Genomic DNA, 27,145 nt, shown 5'->3' on the forward strand with positions numbered 1-27,145 from the left:
CTCCTGGAGGGATCCCAGATGTCTGGGGCCCTCTTGGGGCTCTCCTGGACCCCTCTCAAGGGGCTCCCAGACCCCCTCCAAGCCCCGAGGCCGAGGGTCCCCCTCTGGGGGTCTCCCGGGCTCCGGGATCCCCTCCCAGAATGTGGGGTCTCCTCTGGGGGTGTCCCAGAGGCCGGAGCCCCCCCGCCGGATGCTGGGGTCCCCTCGGGGATGTCCCGGGCTCCAGGGTTCCCTCGCCGGATATGGGATCCCGTCCGGGGGTGTCCTGGACACGGGGTCCCCCCGGTCGGGTCGGGGTGGGGGGGGTTCCCGCCGGACTCCCGAGTTCCCGCGGCCGCCCGGGATGGCGCTGGAATGGGGGGGAGGGACGGGGGGGCCCGGGCGGGGGAGGGGGGCGGGGGCCGGGCCCTGGGTCCGCTCCAGGAATTGGGGGGGGGGGCGGGGGGTGGGGGAGGAGAGGAGCCCGGATGCCCGGGCCGGTTCCAGCGCCGGGCACAGCCGGGGAGACTCGGGGGGGGGGCGGTGGGAAGGAGCGATGGGACCCCCGAAACTCCTGGGACTTGCCCCATGGCCAGGATGAGACTCCCCCTCGGATGCCTGGAGCCTCCCATGATGGGATATGGGGTCCTACCAAACTTCTGGGACCCTCCCAATGGGGCCCACCGGAACGCCTGGAACCCCCCCATGGGGAAAGGGGGACCCCCCCAAACTCCTGGGACCACCCCATGTGGGGGTGGATCTCCCCCCAAACCCCTGAGTCCCTCCAGGGAGCGATGAGGACCCCCCTCACAGGGCTGGGTCCCCCTCATGGGGAGATGGGCCCCCCTAAATCCCTGGGATTTCCCCTCAAACCCCTGGGACCCCCCCCAAACGACCTCGCAGAGGGCGATGGGGAAGATGGACCCCCCCAAACCCCTGGGACTCCCACAGGGGGAATGGACTCCCCGGAAGAGCTGGGACCCCCGACGACGACGGGGGGGAGGGGAGGAGAGAATGAGACACCCCTCCCAAAAACCACTGGTTCACCCCCAAGGGTGGCGGGACCCCCGACCATGAGGGTCCCCCCGCGCTGTTGGGCCCCTGCCGGGCAGGACGAGGTGGCTCAGGAGGTTTTGGGGTCTCGGGAGTTTATTTGGTCACAGACGCCCCCCCATTCCCTCCCCCGGACCCCCGTCCAGTGTCGGAACCGCCCGGGGGCGGGGCCTCCGCCGGGGGGCGGGGCTTCCTGAATCCCATCAATGGGGGCGGAGCTTCCTGTTTGCCCGAAGAGGGCGTAGTTTTCCTGCCGTGGTGACCCCCGCCCCGGAGGGGGCGGAGCTCTTGTAATGCCCTTTACTTTGACCAATGGGGCGCCCGGGCGGGCGGGGCTTCTGCCACCGCCTGCTGTCCATCACGACCCGGCGGGGGCGGAGCCTCGCGGTGGGGTCGGGGCTTGCACCGCCCTCCCGCTCGTCACGGCCGCTCATTGGTCACTGGAGGGCGGTGGGGGCGAGTCCAGGCGCGCCGCGGGCGCTCATTGGTCGGTGAAGGGGTCGCGGGGGCGGGGCCCGGCGGGGGGCGGGGCCCGGCGCGGTCCCGCGGACACGAAGCTCCAGGGGTCGATGCGGGGGCGGAGGGGCGAGGGGCGGGGCCGGGCGGGGCCTGCGGGAAAGGGGCGGGTTGAGGGGGCCGAGGGACTCCCGCTGCCCCATGGCCCCCCAAAAACAGCCCCACAACCCCAAGAAATGCCCCGCACATCCCCCAGAAATGCCCCACGGCACCTCTGAGCGCCCCCAGAGCCCCAGAACTGCCCCATGGGGCCCCTGATCACCCCCTCCTGCCCCACAGAGCTCCAGAGCTGCTCCACAGCCCCCCATGGCTGTCCCATCCACCCCAAATCTGCCCCTCAGACCCACAAAGTGCCCGAGCCCCGAGCCCCACTTACCCCACTCGGGGGTCCCAGCACCCGGGCTCAGCTCTCGGGGTCTCCTGGCACCCCGGGGGGATGGCGGCAGCCCCAGCTCAGGGGTCCCAGGTGTCCGGGCACGGCCCAGCTCAGGGGTTCCAGGGATCCGGCCATGACCTGGCTCAGGGGTCCCGGGGGTCCCGGGGTGACACAGCTCAGGGGTCCCAGGGGTCCCAGGGGTCCTGGCTCCCCCTTGCTCAGGGGTCCGGGACCAGTTCAGCTCCAGGGTCTTGGGAGTCTGGGCTCGCCCCTGCTCAGGGGTCCTGGGGGTCCCAGGGGTCTGGACTCCGCTGGGATCTGGGGACCCAGGAATCTGGGCTCGCCCCAGCTCGGGGGTCCTGGGGGTCCCCGGGGTCCGGACTCCACTGGGATCTGGGGACCCGGGGGTCCAGGCACGACCCAGCTCGGGGGTCCCAGGTGAGCTCAGCTCCGGGGACCCCATGGTCCGATCCCGCCAGCGGGGGGAGAGGCGCAGGAGGCCGGGGGAGGGTGGGGGGCTGCGTGGGGGCTCGGGGGGGGCCAGGTCACGGCCCAGCCCCAGGGAGGCCAGCAGGGCCGAGCCCCTCAGCAGCGCCCGCCGCAGCAGCCGCGGGGTCCCCCCCCGAGACCCCCGGCCCTCCTCAGCTTCAGGGGGCCCGGCCTCACCTGCAGGACACAGAGGGGGTCAGTGTGTGGGGGGCAGGGATGGGATCCCCGGGACCCCCCGGACTCACCATTGGGGGATGCATCCCCCGGGCTCAGCTCATCTGTGTCCAGGTACCAGGTGGTCTCATCCGGGCGCAGCCGCCGCCTGCGGAGGGGGGGGTGCCCAAGTGTGTCCAAGGGGGGTTCCAGGTGTCTGGAGGGGGGTGGGACCCCCTTGACCCCCCCAAGCTCCCCAGGGACCCACCTGCCGTTAGGGGCATTGCTCTTGCCCCCGCGCCCCCGCGGCAGCTCCTCCTCCTCCTCGGGTTCCACTGGGGAGAGAGGGGGGATGTCACCCAGGGGGGTGTGTGACATCACCAAGAGGTGTGACGTCACCAGAATCACCTCCCACCCCCCGATGACATCACTCACGCTGGATGGCACGCAGGCGGGGGAAAGGGGGGGACCCCCCCGGCCCATCCTCAGGGTCGTGGCTTCGGGGGTCCCCTCCCGGCGCAGCCTGGACCGTCAGGCGATGCTTGAAGTCTGGGGGGGCACTGGGGTCAGCAGAGCCCTTGAACCCTGCCAAAACCCCCAAGCAAGCCCCAACAACCCCCCAGACACCCTTCAGGCCCCCATAACTCCCAGGGCCCTAAACTCCCCCCAAAGCCCCTCCAACTCCCCCAGCTCAAACAGCCCACTGCCCCTCCAGTCCCCCCAGAGCCTCCCCAGCACCCACAAAGGCCCCAGCTCCCCAAACCCCTGGGCCCCTAAAGCCCCCAGCCCCTGTTTTCCCTCCCGTACCCTGGGGCATGCCGATGAGGTCTGCGGGCCGCCGCGGCCGCCGGAAGGGGGGTCGGCGTCGCTTGGGGGCCGAAGGGGGCCGGGGAGGCCCCCGGAGCATCAGGCTCAGCTCCCGCTCCAGCACCTCCAGCTCCCGCCGGGCCACGGCAGCCTCGCGCTGCCGCAGCGCCTCAGCCTGGGAGCGCTGGGCCCGGGACGCCCTGGCCACAGCCTCCTCCCGGCTCCGCAGCTCCTGGGGGGCACGGAGGGCACGGGGGACATGAGGGACACGGGTGGACGTGAGGGGACACAGGGGGCCTGGGAACGCTGGGCCCTGGCCACAGCCTCCTCCCAGCTCCTGGGGGGCCACAGGGGGTCATCGGGGTCACAGGAACAAGGGGGTCCCAGGGACAAGGACCAGCCACAAGCAGCACCAGGGCAGGGCCGGGCCCTGCTGCAGAGTTTTGGGGGATTGCATGGGCGTCCCAGGTGTCCCAGGGGATCTCCAGGTGTTTGCCATGGATCCCTACTGTTCAGGGGCTCCAGGGAGGTCTAGGGGTGTCCCAGGTGTTTGGGGTGGCCCCAGGAGTTGGGGGGGTCCCAGGGGTGTCCCAGGTGTTGGGGGTCCCACCTTCTCACGCGCCCGCAGCTCGTCGAAGAGCCCCTGGATCTCACGGCGCCAGGACTCCTGCAGGGAGTGGAAGGACTCGGGGGGCCCCAGCCCCGCCGGCTCCAGCCCCCCCAGGCGCCGCAGGATTGCCCCAAAGCCCGGCCGCCGGTGGGGGTCCTGCTCCCAGCAGGCTAAGAGGGGAATCGGGATCTGGGAGGGGCTCGTGGGGGACCCCAATATCCCCCAGGGACCCAGGTACCCCCTGGTCCCTCTCCTCTGGAACCCAGGGGTCTGGGCACCCCCAAACCCCTGAGGATCCCAATATCCACAATCCCCCACAATCCCCCACCACCTCTGAGCTGCCTGACTCCTCCCCACAGCCCACCTGAACCCTCCCCGCCCTCCTGCCACCCCCCATACCTGCCATGACCCGGGCGAAGGGCAGGGGGCAGTTGGGCAGGATGGGGACCCAGCCCCCAGTGTCACCCCATCCCCTGTCCCACCTGGCCCCCCCGAGCCCCCAGGTCTCCCCCAGCCCCCGATCCCCCTGTACCTGCCATGAGCTGGGCGAAGGGTGGGGGGCAGGTGGAGGGGATGGGCAAGGTCAGTTTGTTCACGGCCACCCCATAGGCCACGGCCAGGCCGTCGATGCCCCGGTATGGCACCTCCCCCGTCAGCAGCTCCCACAGCAGCACCCCGTAACTGGGGGGGAGAAGGGGGGTCAAACACATGGGGAGCCACTGGGACACCCCCAAACTCATGGGGACCCCCTTGGATCTCCTCACCCTCCGCTTCTTGGACCCAGGTGCCTGGGTGCCCTATAACCCCCCACCCAGACATCCCACAAACTGCTGCTCTAGGAACCCAGGATGTCCAGGTACCCCCAAACCCCCCACCCAGGCACCCAGGGGTCCAGGTGCCCCAAACCACAGCCCAGCCCAGAGCTCAGGGGCGGATTCCCACCCTCCCAGATCCCCTAAGTGCCCTCTGGACCCTCCCAGCCCTTTCCCACCTCCAGACATCACTGCCCTTGGAGAAGGTGGATGCCCGGATGACTTCGGGGGCCATCCAGGCGTAGGTTCCGGCCGCGCTCATCTTGGTCGTTCGCTGCCACTCGCGGGCGAGGCCGAAGTCGGTGATTTTCAGTGTCTTCCCGCTCACGTCGTCCCCCACAACCGGCTGTGCCAGCAGCACTGGGGGGGGCAGGGGTCAGGGATCCCACAGGGACCCCCCCAGCCTGATACCCCCAACCACCGACCCCCAAAACCAGCTGCACCAGCAGCACTGGGGGGGCCAGAAGTCAGGGACCGCCCAAACAGGGACCCCAGCATCTGGAACCTCCTCCATCCTGGGAACAGCTCTGCCTCTGTGACCTCCCCCACTGGGGACACCCGTGTCTGAGACCCCCCACCCCAAGACCCTCATGTCTCAGATCCCCACCCTGGGGATATCAGCAACCAATGTGCCCCAAGTCTGGGGACCCCAGTGCAGGACAACCACCCCAGGGACCTTGGCCTGTGGGACCCCTGACCCCTGACCCTGGGGACCCTGGGGACTGAGACCCCACCCTGGGGACCCTAACCTCTGCGACCCCCCACCCTGGGCATCCCAGTAACCGGGACTCTCCACCCTGGGGACCCCAACCTCTGCGACCCCCCACCCTGGGCATCGCAGTAACCAGGACCCCCAACCCTGGGGACCCCACACTGCACCCCACATCCCGTCACCCCATCACCAGGAGCACCCACAGGAGCCCCCCAGCGCCCCCCCGCTCACCATTGCTGGACTTGAGGTCCCGGTGGATGAGGGGCACGGGGGTCCCGGCGTGCAGGTACCGCATGCCCCGGGCCACCTGGCGCGCCCAGTCCAGCAGCACGGCGGGGGGGACCCTGCGCCCCGCCAGCGCCCGCGACAGCGGCCCCCCCGCCGCGAACTCCATGACCAGGCACAGGTGGGGGGGCTCGAGGCACACGGCCCGCAGGGCCACCACGTTGGGGTGTCGCAGCCGCGCGTACAGTCGCGCCTCCCGCCGCAGGCTCGCGGCCCCCGCGGCCCCCGCGTCCCCTCGCGCCGCCTTCACCGCCACCACCTGCCCCCGCCACGTGCCCCGGAACACGCGGCCGAAGCCCCCGGCCCCGATCACCTCCTCCAGCCGCAGCTCCCCGAACGCCGCCCGCTCCGGCTCCCACCCCCCCGGGGGCGACGGGGACCGCGACCCGCCCGGGGAGGGGGGCGAGGGGGAGCGGGATCCCGCCGGGGGCGATGGGGAGCGGGACCCGCCCGGGGATGGAGACGGGGAGCGGGACCCCCCCGGGGAGGGGGGGAAAGGAGAGCGGGACCCCTCTGGGAAGAGGGAGGAGAGGGGAGGTGAGGGAGAGCGGGACTCCCCCGGGGGGGACGGGGAGGGGGATGCCTGGCCCCACTCCATGGGGTGCTCCCCCCCGCCCCGGCCCCCACTGATGGCGCTGGGGGCGCCCGGGGGTCCTACAGGGGGCTGGGGGGTCCCACAGGTGTTTGAGGGACTCCACGGGTTCCTTGGGGAGTCCTAGAGGTGTCTGGGGGGTCCTATGTGTTTCTGGGGGTCCTATGGGTACCCAGGGGGTCTATGGGTGCCCAGGGGACCCCATGGGGCCCCTTTAGCTCCTGGGGGTCACTCGGGTCACCTGGGCCCTACAGGTGCTGCCTGTAAGATCTGACAGTTCTGGGGGTCCCACTGGGGTACCAGGGGGGCTACGGGGGTCTGGGGGGGTCCTATAGGTGTCTGAGGAGGGCTATGGGTCCCTGGGGGTCCCAGAAGGTCCCCACACCTTATTTCAGTTCCTATGGTCCCTTATAGCTCCTATAGGTCCCTTATTGGTCCCTGGGAGATCCCTGTAGCTTCCAGGGGTCCCTGTGGGCACCTGTAGGATCCTGGGGGTCCCTAAGGGTGCCCGGCGGTCCCAGTGGCTCCTGGGGATGCCTGTGGTCCCTGTTGCTTCTGTGGGTCCCTGTGGTTCCTGGGGATCCCTGGGGATTCTTGGAGTCTCTATAGGTCCCTGGGGATCCCTGTGATCCCTGTCGCTCCTCTGGCTCCCTACAGGTCCCCGGGGGTCCCTACACCTCCCCTCGGTCGCCACAAGCCCCTGCCGGCCCCAGGGTCCCTCCGCCCCCACCCCGGTCCCCTTCACCCCCCTGCCCGGTCCCCTCCGCCCCGTCCCGTCCCCCGGGGCCCCCCCGCGCCCCGTCCCGTCCCCGCCTGGTCCCGCCGGAGCTCCCGCGGCCCGGAGGGGGGAGGAAGCGGCGTCCGGCGGCGTCCCCGGGGGGGGGGCAGGGGCGGCCCGGCCGGTCTGGGCTCCCGGGGGTCCGGCGGTTCCCCGCGCTGGCTGAGGCGGCCCCGGGAAGGCGGAGCCGGGACATTGTCACCGGGACAAAGGAAAAGGAACCAGCGCCGGACGGGGCGGGCCAGGGGCACCGGACGCCGCGGGGGGGGGGGGACCGGACGAGGGGCCGGCGGGGGGAGGGGCACAACCCTGACCCCGGGACCCCCTGGGACCCCCGCGATTCCCCGGGACCTCCCGGGACCCCCGGACCGGGCGGGGCGGGGGGGCGCTGCGGCCCCGCGCGACATCGTGAGCCTGAGCCGGGGGGCGCGGCGGGGCCGGCGGGGGGGGCCGGACCCGGGTCCCGGGGGGTCCCGGGGGGTCCCGTGTCTGTGCGTCCCCCACGGCGCGGGGACCCCCCGGCACCGGGGTCGGTGCTGCCACTGGGGGGCGCCCTCACCGCCCCGGCCCGCGGGGGAACAACCGGGCTTGGCCCCGCCCACCGCTCAACGGCCCCGCCCTCCCCGGGCGCTGAGGGGGGCGTGCTCGTCGGTGCGCACGCGCGTGACAGTTCCCGCCATGAGGGCGGGAGGGGGCGTGTCCTCCCCTTTTGCCCGTCGCGCCGGGAACCCTCTACGTGACGTCACTTGCGCGAGCCGGCGGCGCCGGGGCGCACCCGGAAGCGGCGCCGGGCCTGGGGGGTCCCAGGAGGTCCCAGGGGGTCCCAGGGCGTCCCAGGGGGTCGCAGGGGACCTTTGGGGATCCCCTGGGAGGCCTCGGGGCCGCCATGGCGGGGGCAGCGGCGTTGCAGGTGCTCCGCCAGGGCGTTTGGGCCTCGCTGACCGGCGGCTGCTTCCTGGACCCGCAGCTCGGCGCCTTCGCCAACTGCGTCCGGCTCTACGTGTGGCTGTTCCTGCTCGGGCTGCCCCTTGGGCTCTATTCGGTGGGGGGAAGGGGCTTTGAGGACCCTCGGGCTCCGTTGGGAGTCAGGTGTTGTCCCCGGGGACCTGACCCCTCCGTTTGCAGGCGCTGCCGCCCACCCCCGCCGTGGCCGCTCTGTACTGCGGGGTCGTGGCCGCGTTTTTCGGGGCCGTCAAGGCCGTGACGTTCCGGCTCCACGCGCAGCTCGACCGGGGGGGCTTCCAGGGGGACCCCGAGGGGGGGGCGGCCGCTCTGCTGCCCCCTCGCAGCCCTGAGGAGGGGGACGGGCCCCCCGGGTGAGTTTGGGGGAGCTCAAGGGGATCGGGGGGGCAGGGGAGCTGTGTGGCCCCTCTTGGAGGGCAGTGACAGGTCCTGGGGGGGCCCGGGAAGGGGGAAACCGCCCCCCCGAGGTGGATTCGGGGTGTGACAGAAGCGTGTGAGGGTGGGAGACAGCTCCGGGGGGGCTGTAAGAGCTGGGGGGGGGGGCTATGACCACTTCTGGGGTGCTGGGGGGGCAGTGATGGATTTGGGGGAAGGCTGGGAGGGGGGGACGTGGAGGGTCCCCAGGGACTGGGGGTGGAGCTCCTGGGGGCCGTGGGAGGGGTCTCAGGGTCACCTGCGGCATATTTTGGGGTCGGGGGGGCACCGTGTATGTCTGTGGTACCCTGGGAGGGCTGGACGGGATGGGGAGTTGGGGTCCTCTCGTACCCCCCTTCACTTCTACCCCCCAGGCTCCCTGGGGGGGGTCTGGAGCTCTCGGTGCTCCGGTGGCCACGTGCGACCCCCCCTGAACTCTGTGGCTTCAACCAGCTCTCGGTGAGTGGGGGGGTTACGGGGACGCCCCCTGGGCTCGGGGCCCCCCTGTGACCCCAAAACACCCCGTGCATGTGTACCCTCCCAGGAGCTGCTGCCGCACCTGGACACGGACAGGATGGGTGGTGAGCAGCCCCAGGACCCCCCGGGCCTCAGGCCCTCCCCAGGATGTGTCCCCCCCCACTAAATCCCCCCCCGTGCCCCCCCCAGAGCTCTGGAGCGGCACCAGTGGCATCATCACCGCTGCCGACCGGGAGCATCTGTGCCGTGGCCCCCCCACAGTGGGGGGGCACCCCGGTGTGGGGGGGGGACTGGGGGAGGCACAGGGGCTGAGGGAGGGGAGCTGCGGGGGGGCCGGGGGTGATGCCGGGGTCCCGCTGACCCTCGGATTGCCCCCAGCCCCAGAGAGCCCTGGTGTAGAGGGGGAGGTCCCGCCTGGCAGCCCCCCCCCAACACCCCCCCAGGGTAGGGGTCCCAGCAGCCCGTGCATGGCCCTGAGCCCCCCCCAGCCCCCCGAGACCCCCTCAGCCACCAGCGACTCCCCTCGGGGGGTGAGAGGGGGCCCTGAGCGCGATCGGCCAGGGGAGACCCCCTCGGGAGGAGAGTGGAGTTTGGGCCGACCCCAGAGCAGGGAGGTCTGGGGGGGGGCAGTGCTATAACTGGGATGTCTGGGGGGGCACTGGGGGGTGCTGCCCTACAGTGGAAAACTTGGGGGTCCTGCCCCATAACTAAGGGGCTCCTGAGGGCTGGGGGGGGGGGGCTAGGGGGTTAAACAGCCTCATGGTGAGATTTGGAGGCACCTGATCTCTGATGGGGGCTCTGGGACATTTCAGGGGGGGATCCTGGGGAAGGCTGGACTCTTTCTCTCGTTTTTGGTGGTTCTCAGTGGGGTTTTGTTGGTTTAGGGGGTTTTGGGGTTGGTACAAATAAATTAATAAATAAAACCTGATAACGGTTCAAAAAGTCGTTTTTGTCGTTTTCCCGCCGCACGGGGGGGGGGGGGGGCATCGCCTGGGGGGCACCGGATGCCTGGGCTGCCCACGTGGGGAGGGGGAGCAGGGATGGGTTGGGGGGCCAGGGGGGTGCCCTGGGCTGCCGGAGCCCCCCCGCCCCCCCCGGGCTCACCGTGGCGGGAGGAAGCGGCGGAGGGGAAGGGCGGGGGCTCGGCCGCCCGTGGCCCCTCGAGCCGCTGCAGCCCGTGCAAGCGGGGGGTCCGGCCTGCCTGGGACCCCCCCGACACCTGGGACCCCCAGCAGCGTGGGACCCCCTCTGGAGGGTGACGGGGACACAAGGGGCCAGAGGTAGGAATGAGCCGGGGGGGGGGGGGGCTCGCACGAGGGTTTGGCACGGGGGGGCTGTTGGACAGTGCATCCCCCACCCCCGTGTAAGCCCCCAAACCCCCCGTGAACCTCCCTGCGACCCCCGACTGACCCCCGTGGGACACCTTTGCCCGGGGCCGCGATTTCCGTCCCCCCCGCGCCTCTGGGGAACATACGACGGGGGGGGGGGGGGGGGGGGGCGGCCGTGGGGTCCCGAGAGGGTCCCAGGAGGGGTGGGGACACCCGGGTGGCCCCCCCGGGACACCTGAGTCCCTGTCCGGCCCTGAGCCACCTGTACCTGACGCGGGGGGGGGGAGTCACCCCCCTTACCCCCCCCCAGATTAACGTCGTTAATCGCGTCTTAACAGACCGGGGGAGGGGGGCGGGGAGGGGCCATGGTGCCCGAGGGGAGTCAGGGGAGCCGGACGCCGTTTCCTCTGGGGGGGGCCGGACGCCGGGTCCTGCAGCCGGAGGAGGGAAGTTGGGGGGGGAGCCCGGACGCCCGAGTTCACACCGGGGACGAGGTCAGGAGCGGGGACCCCTCATCGGGGAGGTCGCTGGAGCTGGGGGGGACCCCTCGGGGGTGGGGATCAGTGCGGGGGGTAGGGGGAGCACTTGGGGGGCAGCTCTTGGGGGGCCGTCAGCGGCTGACACTTCCTGTAAGGCAGGAAACCGCCGGCGGCGGCACGTCCGGGCCCCCCCTCGAACTCCCCCAGCTCCACAACTTCCCACCAAGCCCCTCCAGACCCCTCGGAGCCGAGGGGGGCACAGAGGGCCAGGCCAGGACTCAGGCAAAGGAAGGAGCCGGGTGTCCGTGGGGGTCCAAGGGGACCCCCACCCTCAGCCCTGTTCTGGGGTCCCTGCAGCGGAGTGGGCGAGGCGGGGAGGGCAAAGGAGGCCTATGGGTTGACTGGGGATGGAGGGACAGACACGGAGGAACAGAGGGACACGGGGATGGGGCGTGGAGGGCTGAGGAGCGCCCCCGAGCCCCCACTGACTCCCTGTCCCTCCCCAGGTGCTGCCGTCCCTCCCCGCCCCAGAGAGCGCCGCGGCCGGAGCCCCCCCGACCCCCCCGGGTTGCCCCCATTGACCGCGACCCGGGAAGGGGCGCGTGGGAAAAGGGGCGGAGCCTCCGCACGCGGGAATTCCCGGGCACCCAATCGGGGCATGGACTCCGTTCCCACGCTTCCATTGATTTATCCCTGGGTGCGAGTCTCCGCTACAACTGGGGGGGGGCCTGGGGGGGCTGGGTGGCTGGAGAGGTGCCAGAGACCCCCAGGAGTCCCTGAGAGTCCCTTGGGGTGCCTGAGGGTTACGGGAGTGTTCCCTAGGGGGGATCAGGGGTATCCCGGGGGGTCTCAGGGGGGTCCTAGCTAGTCCCTAGGGGTCTCAGGGGGGAATAGAGGGGTCCCAAGGAGTCTCAGAGGGGTCCTAAGGAATCTCGGGGGGATCCCTGGGGGTCCCGGGGGAGCCATGCAGTCCGACGACCTCTTCCTCCGCAAGATGCGGGGCCCCTCGGCCCGGCCGCCCCCACCCCCCGCTCCCCCCAGCGCGGCCGGGGGGGCCCCCTTGCCGCCCACGTCCCCGGGGGGGGCCGTCCCCCTGCAGCGCAGCAGCAGCGAGGCGGCCCTTGCGGGGTCCCCAGAGGAGAAGGGGTCTCCGGGGATCGTGTTCCCTCGGGCCCGCACCCAGAGCCACGAGGAGGCGGCCGGGGGGGGCAGCCCCACGTCCCCCCGCTTCCGCGACCCTCTGCTGCTGTTGGGACTTGCGGCCGGCGGGGGGGACCCCGATTTCTTCCCCCACCCCCCCTGGAGCCCCCTCCTCGCTCACTACGACGTGCAGAGCATCCTCTTCGACCCGGCCGAGCCCCCCACGGCCGACCCGGGCCCCACCTCGGGGGCTTCCGCTGCCCACCTGGAGCCCGAGGAGCCCCCTGGGCCCCACGGGGCTCCTCCCGACCCCGAGGCCCTGGTGCTGAGCTGTCCCCGCTTCTGCTGCGAGACGGGGGGAGAGCAGGAGCCAGGGCTGGGCCCCCCCCGCGGCCCCCCCGGGCCCGGGCAGCTGCCGAACGCAGCGGTGGCGGTGCTGGAGGAGCCCCCGGCGGGGGCGCGACCCCCCCACCCCATCGAGCACAGCGACGACGGCGCCGAGTACTATCGCAAGTACTTCTATGGGAAAGGTGAGGGGGGGCAGGGGATGGGGGGGGGCTGTGGTGGTCCCGTCCCTCCCCCATACCCCCCTGACCCCCCGGAGCACCAGAACCTGCTGGCAGGGACAGCCGGCTGGGGCCACGGGGAGCTGTAGGGGGCTGGGAAGGGTCATACGGCCTCCCGACCCCCCTGGCCTGCTCCCAGAGCACCAGAACCTGCTGGGTGAGGACCCCCGGCTGGGGCCCGTGGCCGTGTCCCTTCGGCGGGAGGAGAAGGAGGGACCTCGGGCCCAGGTGCTGCACAGGATCATCCTGCGCACCTGCCAGGTGACAGGGGGGTGCTGGGAGGCGTCCGGGGGGGAGGAGGGAGCTGGGGGGGCCAGGAGAATCAGGGGGCCCGGAGGTCCCAGAAGGGCTGGGTGGGTACAAGGGCGTGAGGGGGTTCAGAAGTTCTAGGTGGGTTCAGGGGATTGGAGGGGGTGGGTGGGGTTCGGGAGGATGGATGAAGTTGGGGGGGGGGACCTGGGGGTCCCAGAGGCCCTAGGGGGTGATCCCCCATGGGCTTCAGGGGGACATCAGGGGCTGGGGGGTTTCAGGAGTGCCCATGAGGGCCAAGGGTAGTGCGGGGGTTCCATGAAGGTGCCCCCACTCTGACCCTTCCTGTATTTCCCTCCAGCCACGGACTCTGCGGGGGTCGGTTCTGGAGGAGGCGCTGCCCCCCGGCTCTCGCCCCTCTGGGGCGCGGGGGGTCCCCCCCCGGAAGCTGCTGGAGCTGGTGCTGCCTGGGCTGGTGGTGGGGGGGCTGCGCCTCGCCCCCTCCCCCGCGGTGCAGGAGACCCTCCTCAAGCTGGACGAGCAGGGGGTGAGGGGGAGCTTGCAAGAGGAGGGGCTTGTGAGGGGGGGCTTGGGGAGGGGGCTTGGGGGGGGGGGCTTAGGTGGGGGGCTTGCGCAAGGATTGCATTGCACCGGACCTGGGGCTCACACACGGGCAGGGCTTGTACAAGGGTGGGCGTTGCTCAAGGACGGGGCGTGCACAGGGTGGGGTTTGCAAGGGTTCAGGCCTTGCACGGGGACCTGGTTTGCACGAGGATGGGGTTTGCACCAGCGCAGGCCCTCGTGGGAGGCCGTTGAGCGTGTTCAGGGGTCTGTGCGCGTTCCCCGCGCGCTCCCTGGGAACTCCCTGGGCCCCACTCACGTCCCCCATCCCCCCCAGGTGAGCCGGCAGCGCAAGGTGGGGGTGCTGTACTGCCGGGGGGGGCAGGGCTCCGAGGAGGAGATGTACAACAACGAGGAGCCCGGCCCTGCCTTCGAGCAGTTCCTGGCACTGCTGGGCACCCGCGTGAGGCTGCGCGGCTTCGCGGGGTACCGGGCACAGCTGGACACCCGCAGTGAGACCCGGGACATGGGGACACGGGGACACAGGGGAGGACAGGGTGGGATACGGGGACACAGAGGGACACGGGGGGACATCGGGGGGCGAGGGAGACATGGGGGTGGGGGGGACGTGGCGCACAGGGATGGGGACGTGGCTACTGTGAGGATAGAGGGACATGGGGACGTAGGGGAAGGGACACGGAGACCTGGTGGGGACAGGGAGGATGGGGCACGGGGGACGCAAGGGGATGAGGGGACATGGAGATGGGGATGAGGGGCTGTGGATGCAGGGAGACCTGGGGACATGGGGCCTTGAGGGGCCACGGGGCCAGGGGTCTCTGGCAGAGTGGGGGCTTAGGCTGTGCCCCCTCAGCTGACTCCACGGGGACCCACTCGCTGTACACGACGTACCACGGCTACGAGGTGATGTTCCACGTGAGCACCATGCTGCCCTTCACTCCCCGCAACCCCCAGCAGGTACAGGGGGCTGTGGGGGGGTCATGGTGGGGGTCATGGGGGTCCGTAGGGTCTGGGGTGCCCCCATGCTGCCCTTCACCCCTTGCAACTCCCAGCAGGTATGGAGGGGGGTGGGTCACAGGGGTGCCTGGGGTCATGGGGCTGGGGGTCAGTTAAGTCGCAGCAGGTCCAGGAGTCCCAGGGGGTTTGGGAAGTTCTAAGGCAGCTGGGGGGGTCTGAAGGTTCCAGAGGTTTTTGGGGGGATGCTGGGTGTTCCCAGCAGTCTGTGGGGGCTCCCTGTCTCTGCCCCCCTGGACACTTTTGGGGCTCTGACCTCCCCCTTTCCCCACCAGCTGCTGCGGAAGCGCCACATCGGGAACGACATCGTGACAATCGTGTTCCAGGAGCCGGGGGCACGGCCCTTCTCCCCCCGTGCCCTGCGCAGCCACTTCCAGCACATCTTCATCGTGGTGCGGGTGCACGAGCCCTGCACCCCCCACACCAGCTACAGGTGGGGCCAGGGGTCCCCAAGGCTCTCAGGGGTTGGGGGGCTCATACAGGGAGTTTTGGGGGTCCTAAAGAGGGTCTGGAGGTCTCCAAGGGTCTCACACGGGCGCTGGAGGTTTTGTACAGGGGGTCTGGGGATCCCCAAGGGCTCCTAAAGGGTGTGAGGCTCATACAGGGGTGTCTGGGGGTCCCCAATGGCTCATGCAGGGCTGGGGAGCCTCTCATGGACTCTGGGGGAGGTCTCTCCTGGGCTTTGGAGGTGATGCATGGTTCTTGAGGGGCTCGCATGGGCCCTGGGGGACTCACGAGGGGTCTGGGGGTTTATGTGAGGGCGGGAGGGGGCCAGCACAGGCCCTGTACTGCTTACATGGGCTCTTGGGGTCTCTCCCGGGGTCTCTGAGGGTGTAACAGGGCTCTTGGAATTCCTGGGAGTCTCCCTCAATCCCTGGGGGTCTCTCCTGGTTCTTGAGGGTCTGTCCTGCGCCCTGGGGGTCTGGCAGAGTTCCCTAGGAGAGTCTCTCCTGGGCTCCGTGGGTCTCTCATGGGCTCTGGGAGTCTCTCCTGGTTCTTGGGAGTCTCACACGCGTTCTGGGGTCCCTAACCGCCCTCCGCGTCCCCTCTGGGGGTCTCTCCGCAGTGTGGCGGTGGTGCGGCCAGAGGAGACCCCCCCGTTCGGGCCGGCGCTGGCGGCAGGGCAGCGTTTCTTGGGGGGCGCAGGGCTGCGCCCGTTCCTGCTGGCCAAGGCCATCAACGGGGAGAACGCGGCGGCGCGGGGGGGCCGCCTGGGGGCCATGGCCGCGCGCACCCGCCGCCAGTACCTGCAGGAGCTGCTGCGCGCCCACGGCGGGGGGGCCCCGCTGCCCGCGCCCCCCCGGGGGCTGCCCGCGCTCGGGGGACGCCGCCGGGGGAGCGCGGGGCGCGCGGGGGGCGCGGCGGTGGCGGGGGCGCTGGTGTGGGGGGCGCGGGCGCAGGGGGGGCCCGGGGGGGCCGAGGTGCCGTGTCTGCTGGGGGTAGCGGCCGAGAGGGTGGTGGTGGTCGCCGCGCCACCCGGGACGGTCACCGACCGGGCCGGGGGGCTCGCCCTCAACCCAGGGAATCCCCCCCGTGACCAAGGGACGGTCGACCCCCACTCAAGGGCGATCGCCCCTCAGCCGGGGAAGTTTCCCCCAAACCCAGGGGTGCTCCCCCCACACCCAGGGGAGCCCCCCACCCACTCAGGAACGGTCACCCCCCACCTAGGGACGGTTGCCCCACAGCAAGGGGAACCCTCACGTAACGCAGGGATGGCCGCGCCCCCCCCAGGGGACGCTGCCCCCCACCCGGGGACAGTCGCCCTCCCCCCCGGGGTGCTGTTCAGCTGCGCCTGCCGGGACGTGCTGGGCTGGGGGTTCGCCGAGGGGCGCCTTGAGATCTTCTATGGGGCGGGCGAGTGGCTGGGGCTGCGGCTGCCCCACGGCGCTGCCCCACAGGTGGTGGCCAGGCTCCAGGTGAGCGGGGCAGGGGGCAATGGGGGGGGCAGGAACGGGGCAGGGATGGTGGGGCAAACTGGGGGGGAAACAAGGGACAATGGGTCAGGCTCGGGGGGCAATGGGGGGTGCGGTAGGGCAGGGATGGGGGACTACGGGGGTGTGCTGTGGGGCTCAGACAGGGCGATTGTCCATAGGGTGCCCCATGGGGTCAGTGTTGGGGTTCCCATGGGCTGATATTGGGTCACACCCCGGAGGTCCCCGTCAGGATCCCCGGAGATCCCTGAACCCCTCCCACTCGATGTCCCCCCGCCGGTGGTGATGCGGGGGTGCGAGGCGCGGGGGGCTCTGTCGGGGTCCCCGTGCCCTCCCTGACCCGGTGTGTCCCCCCCGCAGGCGGTAACGCGGGGGTGCGAGGCGCGGGAGCTGGCGCTGCCGCGGGGGGCCGGGGGCCGCCGGGGGTTCCGCGTGGACCCCTCGGGGGTCGTGACGGCCGTGACGCGGTTCTCCTTCGCCGAGACTGCGGGGCTGCGGCCCGGGACGCGGCTGCTGCGCGTGGGACACCGTCCCCTTCCCCGCGGGGACCCCCGGCTGCTGCGGGCGCTGCTGCGGCGCCCCTCGGGCCCCCTGACGCTGCTGCCTCCCGACCGCGACGGGCGGCCCCGGCGGTGCGTGCAGGGCCGGGGGCTCGGGCGGGGTCCTGCGGGGAATCGGTGGGGTGGGAAACAGGGGGGATTGGGGTTGGAAGGGTAATGGGGGGGCAGTGGGGGGAAATGGGAGGCATTTGGGGGAATAGAGGATGTGGGGGCAGCGAGGGTGATTGGGGACGGGGGGCATGGGAGGAATTGGGGGGCCTTTGGGGACAAAGGGGGGATTGGGGTTGGGAGGGAAATGGGGGAGCAGTGGGGGGCGGAATGGGGGGAATTGGGTGGCACGAAGGATCTTGGGGGGACATGGAGAAGGCAGGGACATGGGGGTCAAGTGGAACTGGGACCTGGACACCCCAGTGTGTCCTCACTCTCCCCCCACCATGTCCCCCTCACCTTTGCCCCCCAGGAGTTTCTTGGAGCTCTACGCCCGCTCGCTGGAGCAGGGCCGGGGCACAGGGGGGGACCCCGGGATCGGGGACCTTGGAGGGGATATCGGGGACACCAGCACCGACTCAGGGGGAGACAGCGACAGGGAGGATCATGGGGTGGGCCCAGGGGGGCTGCACCCCAACACCCTACAGCTCCTGCGCTCGCTGGCACTGGACGAGGAGAGCACCCCCTTTCCCCCTGGGGGTGGCCCCCCCAGCCCGAGGACCCTCAAGAGCCTGACCGGCTGCCCCCCCAGCCCGTGAGTTATGCTGGACACGGGAAACCCCCCAAATCCTCTGGGATCCCCCAGTACCCTTGGAACGCACCTCCCAAGCCCCTGGGACCCCCCCCATATCCCCCAGGAATCCCATGTCCTCCCATGAACCCTTCTAACCCTCACTCCCGTGGCCCCCCAGGCCCCCCCTGGCTGACCCCACGCCTGACCTGTTGCTGCCGCACCACAGCCCCCCCCAGTCCGGTGACCCGGTGAGTCCCTTTGTCCCCCTATGTTTCCCCCTGTCCCCGCATGCTCCTATGAGGCTGCTGACCCTGCCATGTCCCCCGTCCCCCCATGTGTGTCCCTGTGTGTCTCCCCCAGTCTCCCTGTGCCCCTGCTGACCCCCCCTGTCCTCAGGGTCCCTCTCTGGATGCTGGTGGTCCTGCAGCCCCCCTCGAGCCCAGCCCCCCCCCGGGCCCCTCGCTGCGGCACTCCCTGGGCAGGCGTGAGTGGCCTGGACCCCCCCTGTGTTCCCCGTGTCCCTCCCCTGTTTCACCTCATGTCCCCTTCTGTGTCTCCCCTCCATTCCCCATCCTGTGTCTCCTGGGGGTGTCCCTGTCCCTCTGCAGGGGAGTGTCCCCCATCCCATATCCCATGTCCCACATCCTACGGGGGTGACCCCTGCCCCCTGGGGGCCCCCTGTCTCCTTGAGGTGTCCCCAGCCCAGGTCCCCTTCACCTGGGGGTGTCCCCATCCCCTGGGGTGTCTCCCCTCATCCTCGGGGTGTCCCCTGTCCATATAGGTGTCCCCTGAAGGTATGCCCTATCCCGTGGAGGGGGGTCCCCTGGGGGTCGTCCCCCCACCACTTGAGTGTCCCTGTCCCCGGGTGTCCCCATCCCATGGGGGGTGTCCCTGTCCTATGCCCCCTGTGCTAGGAGAGTGTCCTGTGGGGTTGTCCCACATCCCCTGGAGGGCTCCCCCCCAGTTCCCTGGGTGTCCCCCACTGTTGCCTCCCCCGCCAGTGCTATCGGGGTCTGGGGAGCCCCAGGAGGAGGAGTGGGAGCTCATCGCCCGCCTGGCCACGGCCTGCAGTGGGGTCCTGGAGGCCATCGCCCGGGGGGGTGAGGGGGCCTGGGGGCTTTTGGGGGGGCTTTGGGAGGGCTGAGGGGATCCTGGAGGTCATTGCCTGGGAGGGGAGAGGGGTGTTTTGGGGGGCTGAGGGGTCCTGGAAACTGTTTCTTGGGGGTTGAGGGGTGTTTTGGATGGGAGGCAGATCTGGGAGAGCTTGGGGGTGGGGGGCTGAGAGGGTGAGGGGGCCTAGGGGGACCAGGGGGGAGGCTTGGGGGGTTGGAGTGGGTCTGGGGGCCTTGCACAGATGGAGGGGATGGGGAGGTTGAGGACGTTCTATGGGGATGGGGGGTCAAGGGGGTGAGGGGATCCTGGGGGACTGGGGGGAGCTGAGGGAGTTGTGGGAATGGGGGTTGTGGGAATGATCGGGAAGGGGGGGATCTCAGTGGTTGTGGGAATGGGGAGGGTCAGGAAGGAGGTCTCGGGGCTCCCCATGTAGGGGTCTTACATTCCTCTGCTTCTCCCGCCAGGGCATCAGCTCCGAGAGCCCCTCAACATCGGGGTCCAGCAGAGCCTGAGCCCGGTGGTCCCTGAGGATGAGTATGAAGGGGGAGGCTGGGAGGAGTAGGAGGGTGGAGGGGGTCCCCTCAGGGTCCAACACCCCCTCGTGCCCTCCCCAGGTCCCGGAGCCTCTCAGAGAAGGTGGCACAACTGGAGGCGGCACTGAAGCGGCTGCAGGAGGGTCTGCAGGAGGTGGGGGGCAGTGGGAGGCACACTGGGAGGACACTGGGAGGCACTGGTGGGGCTGGATGGGAACTGGGGTGCACCAGAGGGACACTCCTGAGGGACTGGGGGCCAGTTGGGAACACTGGAGGAGAAATGGGGAGTACTGGAAGTCACTGGGGGGACACTGGGAGAGAACTGGGGGAACACTGAGGTGGTTGATCTATGGGTCTGTGTGGGGCAGGGGGCTGACCCGTGGCTCTGTGTGGGGCAGGGCCACGAAGTGCAGCAGCGGCTCCAGGCTGAGCTCCGGGGGCTCCGTCGCAGCACCCGGCGGCTGCAGCAGGGCCAGGAGGACGCGAACGCGCGGCTCAGCCGGGTCACGAGGCTGCTGCACCCCCCCGGGGACCCCCCAAGCCCCCTGACACCCCCCAACAGCCCCCGGGGGGGACCCCCTGACCTCTCCGGGGATCCCCTGACATCCCCCAACACCCCCTGAGACCCCTGGGGGAGACCCTCCGACATCTGTGGGACTCCACAGGACTCCGGGACTGTGGCAGCCCCCTGGCATGGGGGCACCTGCACATGGCATGGTCAGGTGGGCACAGTCACCTCGGGCACACTCACCTGGGCACTCACCATGAACATGCTGCACACGTTGTGCACACTCACCCTGGGCACACTCACCGTGGGCACACTCACTGTGGGCACACTCCCACCCTGGGCACACTCACCTGTGCACACTGACTGCAGTCACATGCCATGAACACGCCGTGCACACTCATGTCCTGTGCACACCATCCCCGTGCCACACACGCTCATAGCTGCGCACACTGATCCTGCAGGCCCCCTGCACGCTCACACCTCGCTCACACTCGCCTGGCACGAGCCAATGGTGCCCACTGCAGGCCGATGGTGTCCATCCCATGCACGCTCACCCCTCCTTGCACACCCACCCTTTGCACACTCACCCTGTGCACACTCACAGCTCCCCCATCTGCCCCCACTAACTGTGAAACTGAAGCTGTGACTCCCTCCCATGTCCTCCCAATGTGACACTGGACCCTACCTGTGTCCCTCCATGTCCCCTCCATGTGACACTGGACTCCCCTGCCCCATCTCCCTGGGACACTCCCCTGGCCCCATCTCCCCTCAAGGGGACACTGGAAACCGCCCCAAAGGAGATGTGCTGGGACCACACTGATCCCCCCAACAATAAAATCCTTTGGCCTCAGCAGCCCCAGCCCATGACTGGGGGGGTGAGGGAGAGTGGGGGTGGCATCCCTAGTTCTGCCAGCTCTGTCCCCTTCCCAGGGATCCTGTGGACTGACCCCGGGAAGCACCAGACCCCCATCCCATGAGAACACCGTGTGCTGGGAGCGCAATGAGGGTGACTTGGGGGGGGGGGTCCCAGGTCCTGTCCCAGCTGGTGGGATAGTAGAGGGATGGGGTGTGGGGGGATAGGACAGGGATATCCCCAGATGAGAGACCCCAGCGTCCTCACCCTGTGGCCCTGGTGGGTGTCATGGCAGGGGGAGGACAGCCGAACGTCCGGACCCCGTGGCTCCTCCCCACCATGACTTCCTCTGCGGTGGGCGGCAGTGGTGTGGGGTGAACCCGGGTGTCCAGGGTGCCATGGAGAAGGAAGTGGGATGGGACGTGGGGCGGGACGTGGGGCAGGAACATTCTGGACACCATTGGGAAGGGACGGAGTGATGGCAGGGCTGAAGACGGCAAGTGGGGAGGACATTGACGGCTCCTTCGAGCTGCAGGTGGAGGTGGAGGAGGGAGGTGCCATGGGGCAGGGAGATGCCACAGGGCAGGGAGAAGCTGTGGGGCACCCCAGCCCCCCAGCAGCTCTCCGCATCCTTGCCCTCCGTGTCACCGGGGACCTGCACATTGGTGGCCTCATGCGCCTCATCGTGGAGACCATTGGTGAGTGACCTGTAGCCCTGACCTCTGGCCAGACCCACAGCTGGGTTCCACAGCCCTGACCCCCAGTTGTGCCCCACAGTGGCAGGAGGCTGGACCCCGGTGTCCAGGCCCCCAGCTCCAGGCCCCATAGGAAAGGGTTGTAGGGGCATCCAGCCCCCCCGAAGTGCCATGTGGTTGAGAGAGGATGTTGGGGGAGGATCCAGCCTGGGGATACTGAGCCCTTATCGAGGGGTCCCAGCGTCTCCCTACTTCCCAGTTCCCCTCCCCAGGTCCTCCCCGGCCAGGGCGATAAGGGACCCATGGGCTATAAATAGCTCCAAGGGTGGCTCCCTCCCTGGGACCCATGGCCTCCTGAGTCCCCCCGATGTGGTTTGGGGGTACAGTGGGACCCCTACAGACCTCACAGCACCCCACAACTCCCCCATAACCCCTACTTAGTAACCCCTAACCCCACGCCAGTTCCTCACAGCCTCCTATAGCATCCCCATAGCCCCCCATAGCTCCCAACAGCCTCTGACAGCCCCCATTAGAGCCCTACATACCCCCCATTGCCCCATTACAGGCCCCCTGTAGCCCCTCTGATGTGGTTTGGGGGTACAGCAGGACCTCCCATAGCCCCCTTTAGGACCCTCTAACCCTCCTCCAGTCCCTCACGGCCATCCCCCTGCCATGGCACCCCACTGCCCCCTCCCGGCCCTATCATACCCCCCCACAGCCTCCCCTGACGCCCTTTCCTCCAGGGGAGGCCCGGGACTGGTCGGACCACGCGCTGTGGTGGGTGCAGCAGCGGAGGTGGCTGCTGCCCCCCGGGCCCCCCCTGGACGCGCTGGGTGTCGGGGGGGGCTCCCGTCTCCGCTTTGCCCCCCGGCACCGCCCGCTGCGGCTGCGGCTCCCGGGCGGGCACATCCTGCGGCTGCATCTCGACTTCGCCAGGACCCCCGGGCGGGGGGTGGCACGGGTCTGCAGTCTGCTCGGTGTGTCCAGGGGTTCCGGGAGCGCTGGGGAGGGGCTGGGGGGAAATTGGGGGGGTCATTGGAGGGGTTCGAAGGGTGATAAGGGTGTCTGGGGGGGCTTTTGGGGGTCTGGGAGGACCAGAGTGGTCTGGGCAACGATGGAGTGGAGTTGGGGGGGATGAAGGGGTCTGGGGGATCCCGGGGGGATCTCAGGGTGGAACTGAGGCGTGCCTCGGGGTCTCGGGGAGTCCCGGAGGGCACTGGGGGGTCCCGGGAAGGTGCCGGGGGTCCCACTGTGCGCGGGGGGGGGTGTCGCAGGGATCCGAAACCCCGAGGAACTTTCGCTGCTGCGTCCGGAGGAGGAGGAGGGAGGGGAGGGGCGGGGGCGGAAGGGCCGCGCCCCCGCCCAGGCCCCCCCCGACCTGGACCTGACGCACCTGCGGCCAAGGGCAGGTGAGCGGAGGGGGGGGAGCGGTGGGAGGCCGGGGGGGCCGGATCCCCCCGTGTCCTTCTCATCCTCCCCGACCTCCTGTCTCCCCCCACCCAGATGAGGCCCCTCCCTCTGCGCTGCCCCCCGAGCAGCTCCGGGTTCTGGTGACCCCCCGGGGGGGGAGGGACCCCCCAACCTTCCCCCGGACCAGGCGCGGGAACCTCCTCCTGCGGCGCGCGCAGCTGCACGCGCGGTGAGGGGCGGAGCCGCGGGGGTGGGGCCTGGTGGGCGGGGTTTGAATGGGGCGGGATTCGGTGGTTGGGGAGGGGTTAGACGTGTGGGCGGGGCTTACAGGCGGGGATCGGGGCGGGATTGGGGGTTGTTGGGCGGGGCGGGGGCGACGCTTAGGGTGGGTGAGGGGCGGGACACGACTTGGTGGGGTGGGGTTTGCTCGGGTGTGGCTGGGCGGGGTTTGTGGGCGGGGATGAGGGTTATGGGCGGTGCTCGGGCGAGGTTTGTGGGCGGGATCGAGCGCGCAGGACCCCCCCCAACCACGCCCCTCCTTTCCCCGAAGGTGGCTGGACGCCTCGCGGTCCCTGATGGAACAGGACGTGGTGGACGACGAGGAGCTGCTGCTGCGCTTCAAGTACCCCTGTGCCATGGGGCTGGACCCCCAGGTACCCTCAAATCCCCCCTGGTGACCCCTAAACCCCCCCAGGGACCCCCAACCCTCCCATGTCACTTCCCAAACACCCCTCAGGAGGGGGTTAGGGAGTCCTTGTGGGTCCCTGCTGGGGTTTTGGGGGTCCCTGGGGGTTAAAGCCCCCCTGGGTGCCCCCCCGTGCCCCAACACTGTGATGCCCCCAGGAGGGCGGGCTGCGCATTGCGCTGCTGCATGAGCAGGCACGCGAGGCCCTCCTGGCGGAGGAGATCGACTGTACCGAGGAGGAGATGCTGCTCTTTGCTGCCCTCCAGGTACCCCAGAACACCCCTGGACAATCTGGCACCCCACTGAACCCATCCCCTGATCCTCTGCGACCCTCCTCAAAACCCCTGTACCCCAAAACCCACCCCAGATTCCCTGGGAGCCCCTGGGACCCCCAAGAACCCTCCAGACTCACCCAAACCTTCCTGGACATCCCTGAGCCCCAAACACCTCTGGACCCCTCAGTCTCCCCTTGACCCCTCTGAGATCTCCCTTAATTCTCCTGACCCCTCTGTGACCCCTCCAATTCTCCTGACCCCCCATGACCCCCTCCATCCCCCAGTACCAGATAGATGGGACAGAGGGGGGTGATGGGGACCCCAAGGGCCCCCTCGAGCCCCAGGACCTGGACACAGCCCTGGACAAACTGGAGCTGAGCCTGGAGGAGCAAGGGACCACCATCCTGCCAGTGAGACTGGGGGCACGGGGGGGCACTGGGAGGTACTGGGGGGTGTTTGGGGAGGACCTAGGGGCACTGGGAGGGGTTTGGGGGGACTGGGGAACACTGGGATGGATATGGAAGGCCCTGAGGAGCACTGGGTGGTACTGGGGGCCTCTTCTGACCATGCTGGGGGGACTGGGGGGCACTGCTGGGGGGGGAGGGGTAAGAACTGGTGGGGGCTGGGGTGAAGGGCACTGGGGGAGGCACTGGCAGTCAGTGGGGATTACTGAGGTCTGGGGGAGTCCCCAGGAGGAGCTTGGAGCTGCCCCTGAGCTGGTGGAGGAGCTGGAGATCTACAGGTACCCCCACAACCCCCAAACCCCTCGCCTGACCCCAAAATTGGGGTTCCCCCAGGCCCTCCTCCTGGCCATTCTGGGGGTCCCTCTTGACCTCCCACAACCCCCAAACTTGGGTATCCCCAGGTCCTCCCGCTGGCCGTTCTGGGGGTCCCGACCTGCCCGGGCCGTGCTCTCGGGGTCATCACTGTCACTCTGGAGCCTCCCAAGACTGGGGGGGCCCCCACAGCAGCTCAACCTCCGCGGTGAGACCTCAAAACCCCCCCCGGGCCCCCAGACTCCCTCTGGCACTCACAAATCACCCTGAGACCTTCCCACAAGAACCCCCCCCCCCCCGACCCCAAATCCCCTGGGACCTCCCCATTCCCCCCATATGGGCCTCCTAAGACTCCCTTGGGACCACTGGGGCCACCCCCCAGGACTCCCAGGTTCCCCCCAGACCCTCCTGAGACAAGGGGCCAACTCCCCTCCTTGGTTCCCCCAGGGCCCTGAAATACCCCCTCAAGAACCTCCCCCATCTCCCTCTGGGACCCTACCAGGGCTCACAAATTCTCCCCCAGACACCCCCGGGACACCCCCAGCTCCCCTCCTGAGTTGCCAACATTCCCTTTGGAAACACCCCCATCTCCCCCCAGGACCCTTCTGGGTCCCCCTTAGAGTCCCAAAGCCTCCCCAAACCCCTCTAGGATGCCCTGAACCCCCTTCCTGGGCTGCATCCAGGCCTGCCTGACCCCCCCCTCCCCCCAGGCTGTGAGGTGACCCCTGACATGGATTTGGGGGCGCAGAAGTTTTACATCAAACTGCGGGTGCCGACACCGGAGGGGATGAGCGAGACCCTCCTGCGCTGCCGTGATGTGGGTGGGAGGGCAGGATAGGGGTGGTGGGGGGCACTGAGGGCTCTGGGAGACCACAGGGACTATGGGAGGGCCCCACTGGGAAACAGGAGGAACGGGACATGGAAATTCAGGGAGTCCTGGAGTGTTTGAGGGCAGTTGAGGGGGGTCTCACGGTGATTTGAGGGTCCTTGGGGGCTCGGGGCAGGGAGGGTTAGAGGAGTCCTGGGGTTTTGGGGGGGGGTGTCTCAGAGGGGCTCTTGGGGGGGCATGAGGTCTCAGGGGGGTTTTTTTGCATTCTCAGGGGTTTTGATGGGTCCCAAGGGGGTTTGGGGGTCCTGGAGGGCTCAAGGGGTCCCGGGAGAGTTCTGGGGGGTTTGAGGGAGTTCGAGGGGTCCTGGGGGAGTTCTGCAGGGGTCTTTGAGAAGTCTCAGAGAGCTGGTGTGATACTCCCGCCCCCCCAGGCCCCCCAGTATGCCCGTTGGGTCGCCGGGTGCCGCTTGGCCTCGCGTGGGGGGTCCCTGTCGGCCACATCGCTCGGGGCGGAGGCTCAGGGGGTCCTGGGGGTCCAGCCAGGGAGGGAAGACCCCACTGTGCCTCCCTGGGCCCTCTCACGCCCACCCCCAGATCCGCAGCAGCTGTTGCCCCCCCCGCTTCCAGCGCAAGTTCAAGGCCAAGCAGGTACTGGGCCCTCCCGTCCTTGTACAGCCGCTGCTGTTCCCCCAGTCCCTGGGGCGTCCCCAGTCCCTGGGGGACCCCAGTCCCCCCCCACTCTCCCCTCCCTCACAATGGCCCCCCCCCAGCTCACCCCCCGGCTGCTGGAGGTTCTGCACCGTGTGGGGACACTGACCCCAGGCCAGGCCCGGCTGCGCTTCGTGGAGGCCTGGAGGGCCCTGCCGGAGTTCGGGCTGGGGCACTTCGTGGTGAGGTACTGGGGGCACTGGGAGGGAGGGCTGCCACACTTTGAGGTGCTGAACACTGGGAGCACTGCTCAGGGCTGGGCCAGCACTTGGGAGGTCCCCGGAGTTCCAGGCGTCCCATGTGTTTTGGGGGGGGGTCTCACAGGTTCCAGGGTGCCAGGCGTGATGAGATTTTGGCTGTGGGCCCCTCACAGCTGCTCCGGATCGATCCTGGCTCTGGTGCCGTCACCCGCAGCTGGAGGCACAGTGACCTGCGCCAGTGGGACGTCAACTGGGACAGCCAGCAGGTACTGAGGACTGGAGGGGAGCAGGAAGCACTGGAAGTGGACTGGCTCTCACCCCCATCCCCTTTTTCCCCCAGGTGCGGCTGTGGCTGACTGGGGACGTGACGCTGGGGCTGCGGGTGCTCTCGGCAGCCCCCCGGGTGCTGCACCAGTTCCTGGGGGGGTATCTGGTGCTAGGGGGGCAGCGGTCAGGGCAGCCCCCAGACCCTGATGTGCTGAGGCGGCTGATGGAAGGGGGGGACGACCCCTGACACCCCCAAGCCCCATGCAAGAGTGGCCTCATGCAAATGCCCCCATCCCACTGTTGGCACGAGCCTCAACTCCCCCAATCCCTGTTCCTCCCACAGCACTTGTGCACCCTCCCTCCCTCCTCCTGCTGTGCAAGGCACTTGTGCAAGGCTTGTGCAACACTGGTGTGATGGAGCTGAACGTGCTTACTGTGCTCAACAGAACGGTGGTGGCTGTTGGGCCTCACAGGCAAGGGGGTCACAGTCCGTCCTCGTGGCAGGGGCTCTCACTGTCCTTGTGCAAAAGGTTTGGACGCCCCAGACCTCATGGAAGAGGGTCACACACCATCCTCGTGTGACAAGGCCACAACTATGTCCTCATATGAGGGGTCTGGACCCCCACAATCCTCAGGGGCTCTCATCTCACTTATCCTTGTGCAATGGGATCCCACTGCCCCTCCTGGACTCCCTGGACCCCCAAATTACC

At 69.7% G+C, this 27,145-nt stretch overlaps 4 protein-coding genes across 4 annotated transcripts; 3 read left to right on the plus strand and 1 right to left on the minus strand.

Moving 5' to 3' along the window:
* Positions 1-1,117: 1,117 nt before the first annotated feature.
* MAP3K11 (mitogen-activated protein kinase kinase kinase 11) lies at positions 1,118-7,358 on the minus strand. Its single transcript, XM_032713706.1, has 11 exons — positions 7,115-7,358; positions 5,739-6,446; positions 4,975-5,155; positions 4,516-4,664; positions 3,984-4,153; positions 3,374-3,605; positions 3,002-3,115; positions 2,835-2,901; positions 2,659-2,735; positions 1,925-2,590; positions 1,118-1,641 (listed from the first exon to the last, which is right to left on the minus strand). Exons 1-11 carry the CDS (start codon positions 7,356-7,358, stop codon positions 1,514-1,516), a joined length of 2,736 nt encoding a protein of 911 aa, XP_032569597.1. The 3' UTR covers positions 1,118-1,513.
* A 533-nt stretch (positions 7,359-7,891) lies between these two features.
* On the plus strand, positions 7,892-9,944 carry LOC116800155 (pecanex-like protein 3). The gene is made up of 5 exons (XM_032713768.1): positions 7,892-8,204; positions 8,288-8,478; positions 8,914-8,998; positions 9,084-9,120; positions 9,206-9,944. Exons 1-5 carry the CDS (start codon positions 8,049-8,051, stop codon positions 9,652-9,654), a joined length of 918 nt encoding a protein of 305 aa, XP_032569659.1. The 5' UTR covers positions 7,892-8,048; the 3' UTR covers positions 9,655-9,944.
* A 1,969-nt stretch (positions 9,945-11,913) lies between these two features.
* SIPA1 (signal-induced proliferation-associated 1) lies at positions 11,914-19,994 on the plus strand (the record flags this gene model as incomplete). Its single annotated transcript, XM_032713707.1, has 15 exons — positions 11,914-12,493; positions 12,669-12,790; positions 13,140-13,325; positions 13,677-13,851; positions 14,211-14,314; positions 14,647-14,804; positions 15,438-16,287; positions 16,663-16,934; positions 17,323-17,604; positions 17,762-17,831; positions 17,980-18,067; positions 18,585-18,683; positions 19,161-19,230; positions 19,311-19,383; positions 19,628-19,994. Coding segments are annotated over 15 exons (3,354 nt in total), but the record flags the coding sequence as incomplete, so codon positions are not given.
* A 1,022-nt stretch (positions 19,995-21,016) lies between these two features.
* LOC116800140 (fermitin family homolog 3-like) lies at positions 21,017-26,889 on the plus strand. The gene is given in 15 exon segments (XM_032713745.1): positions 21,017-21,288; positions 22,029-22,262; positions 22,560-22,694; positions 22,789-22,924; positions 23,246-23,348; positions 23,539-23,646; positions 23,940-24,065; positions 24,348-24,397; positions 24,521-24,639; positions 25,142-25,248; positions 25,692-25,789; positions 25,791-25,908; positions 26,031-26,155; positions 26,293-26,434; positions 26,509-26,889. Coding segments are annotated over 15 exon segments (1,995 nt in total). The 5' UTR covers positions 21,017-21,068; the 3' UTR covers positions 26,683-26,889.
* The last annotated feature ends 256 nt before the right edge of the window (positions 26,890-27,145 follow it).

This window comes from Chiroxiphia lanceolata, chromosome 31 (genome assembly GCF_009829145.1).
Source record: "Chiroxiphia lanceolata isolate bChiLan1 chromosome 31, bChiLan1.pri, whole genome shotgun sequence".
In the NCBI taxonomy this organism is placed as follows: Eukaryota; Metazoa; Chordata; class Aves; order Passeriformes; family Pipridae; genus Chiroxiphia; species Chiroxiphia lanceolata.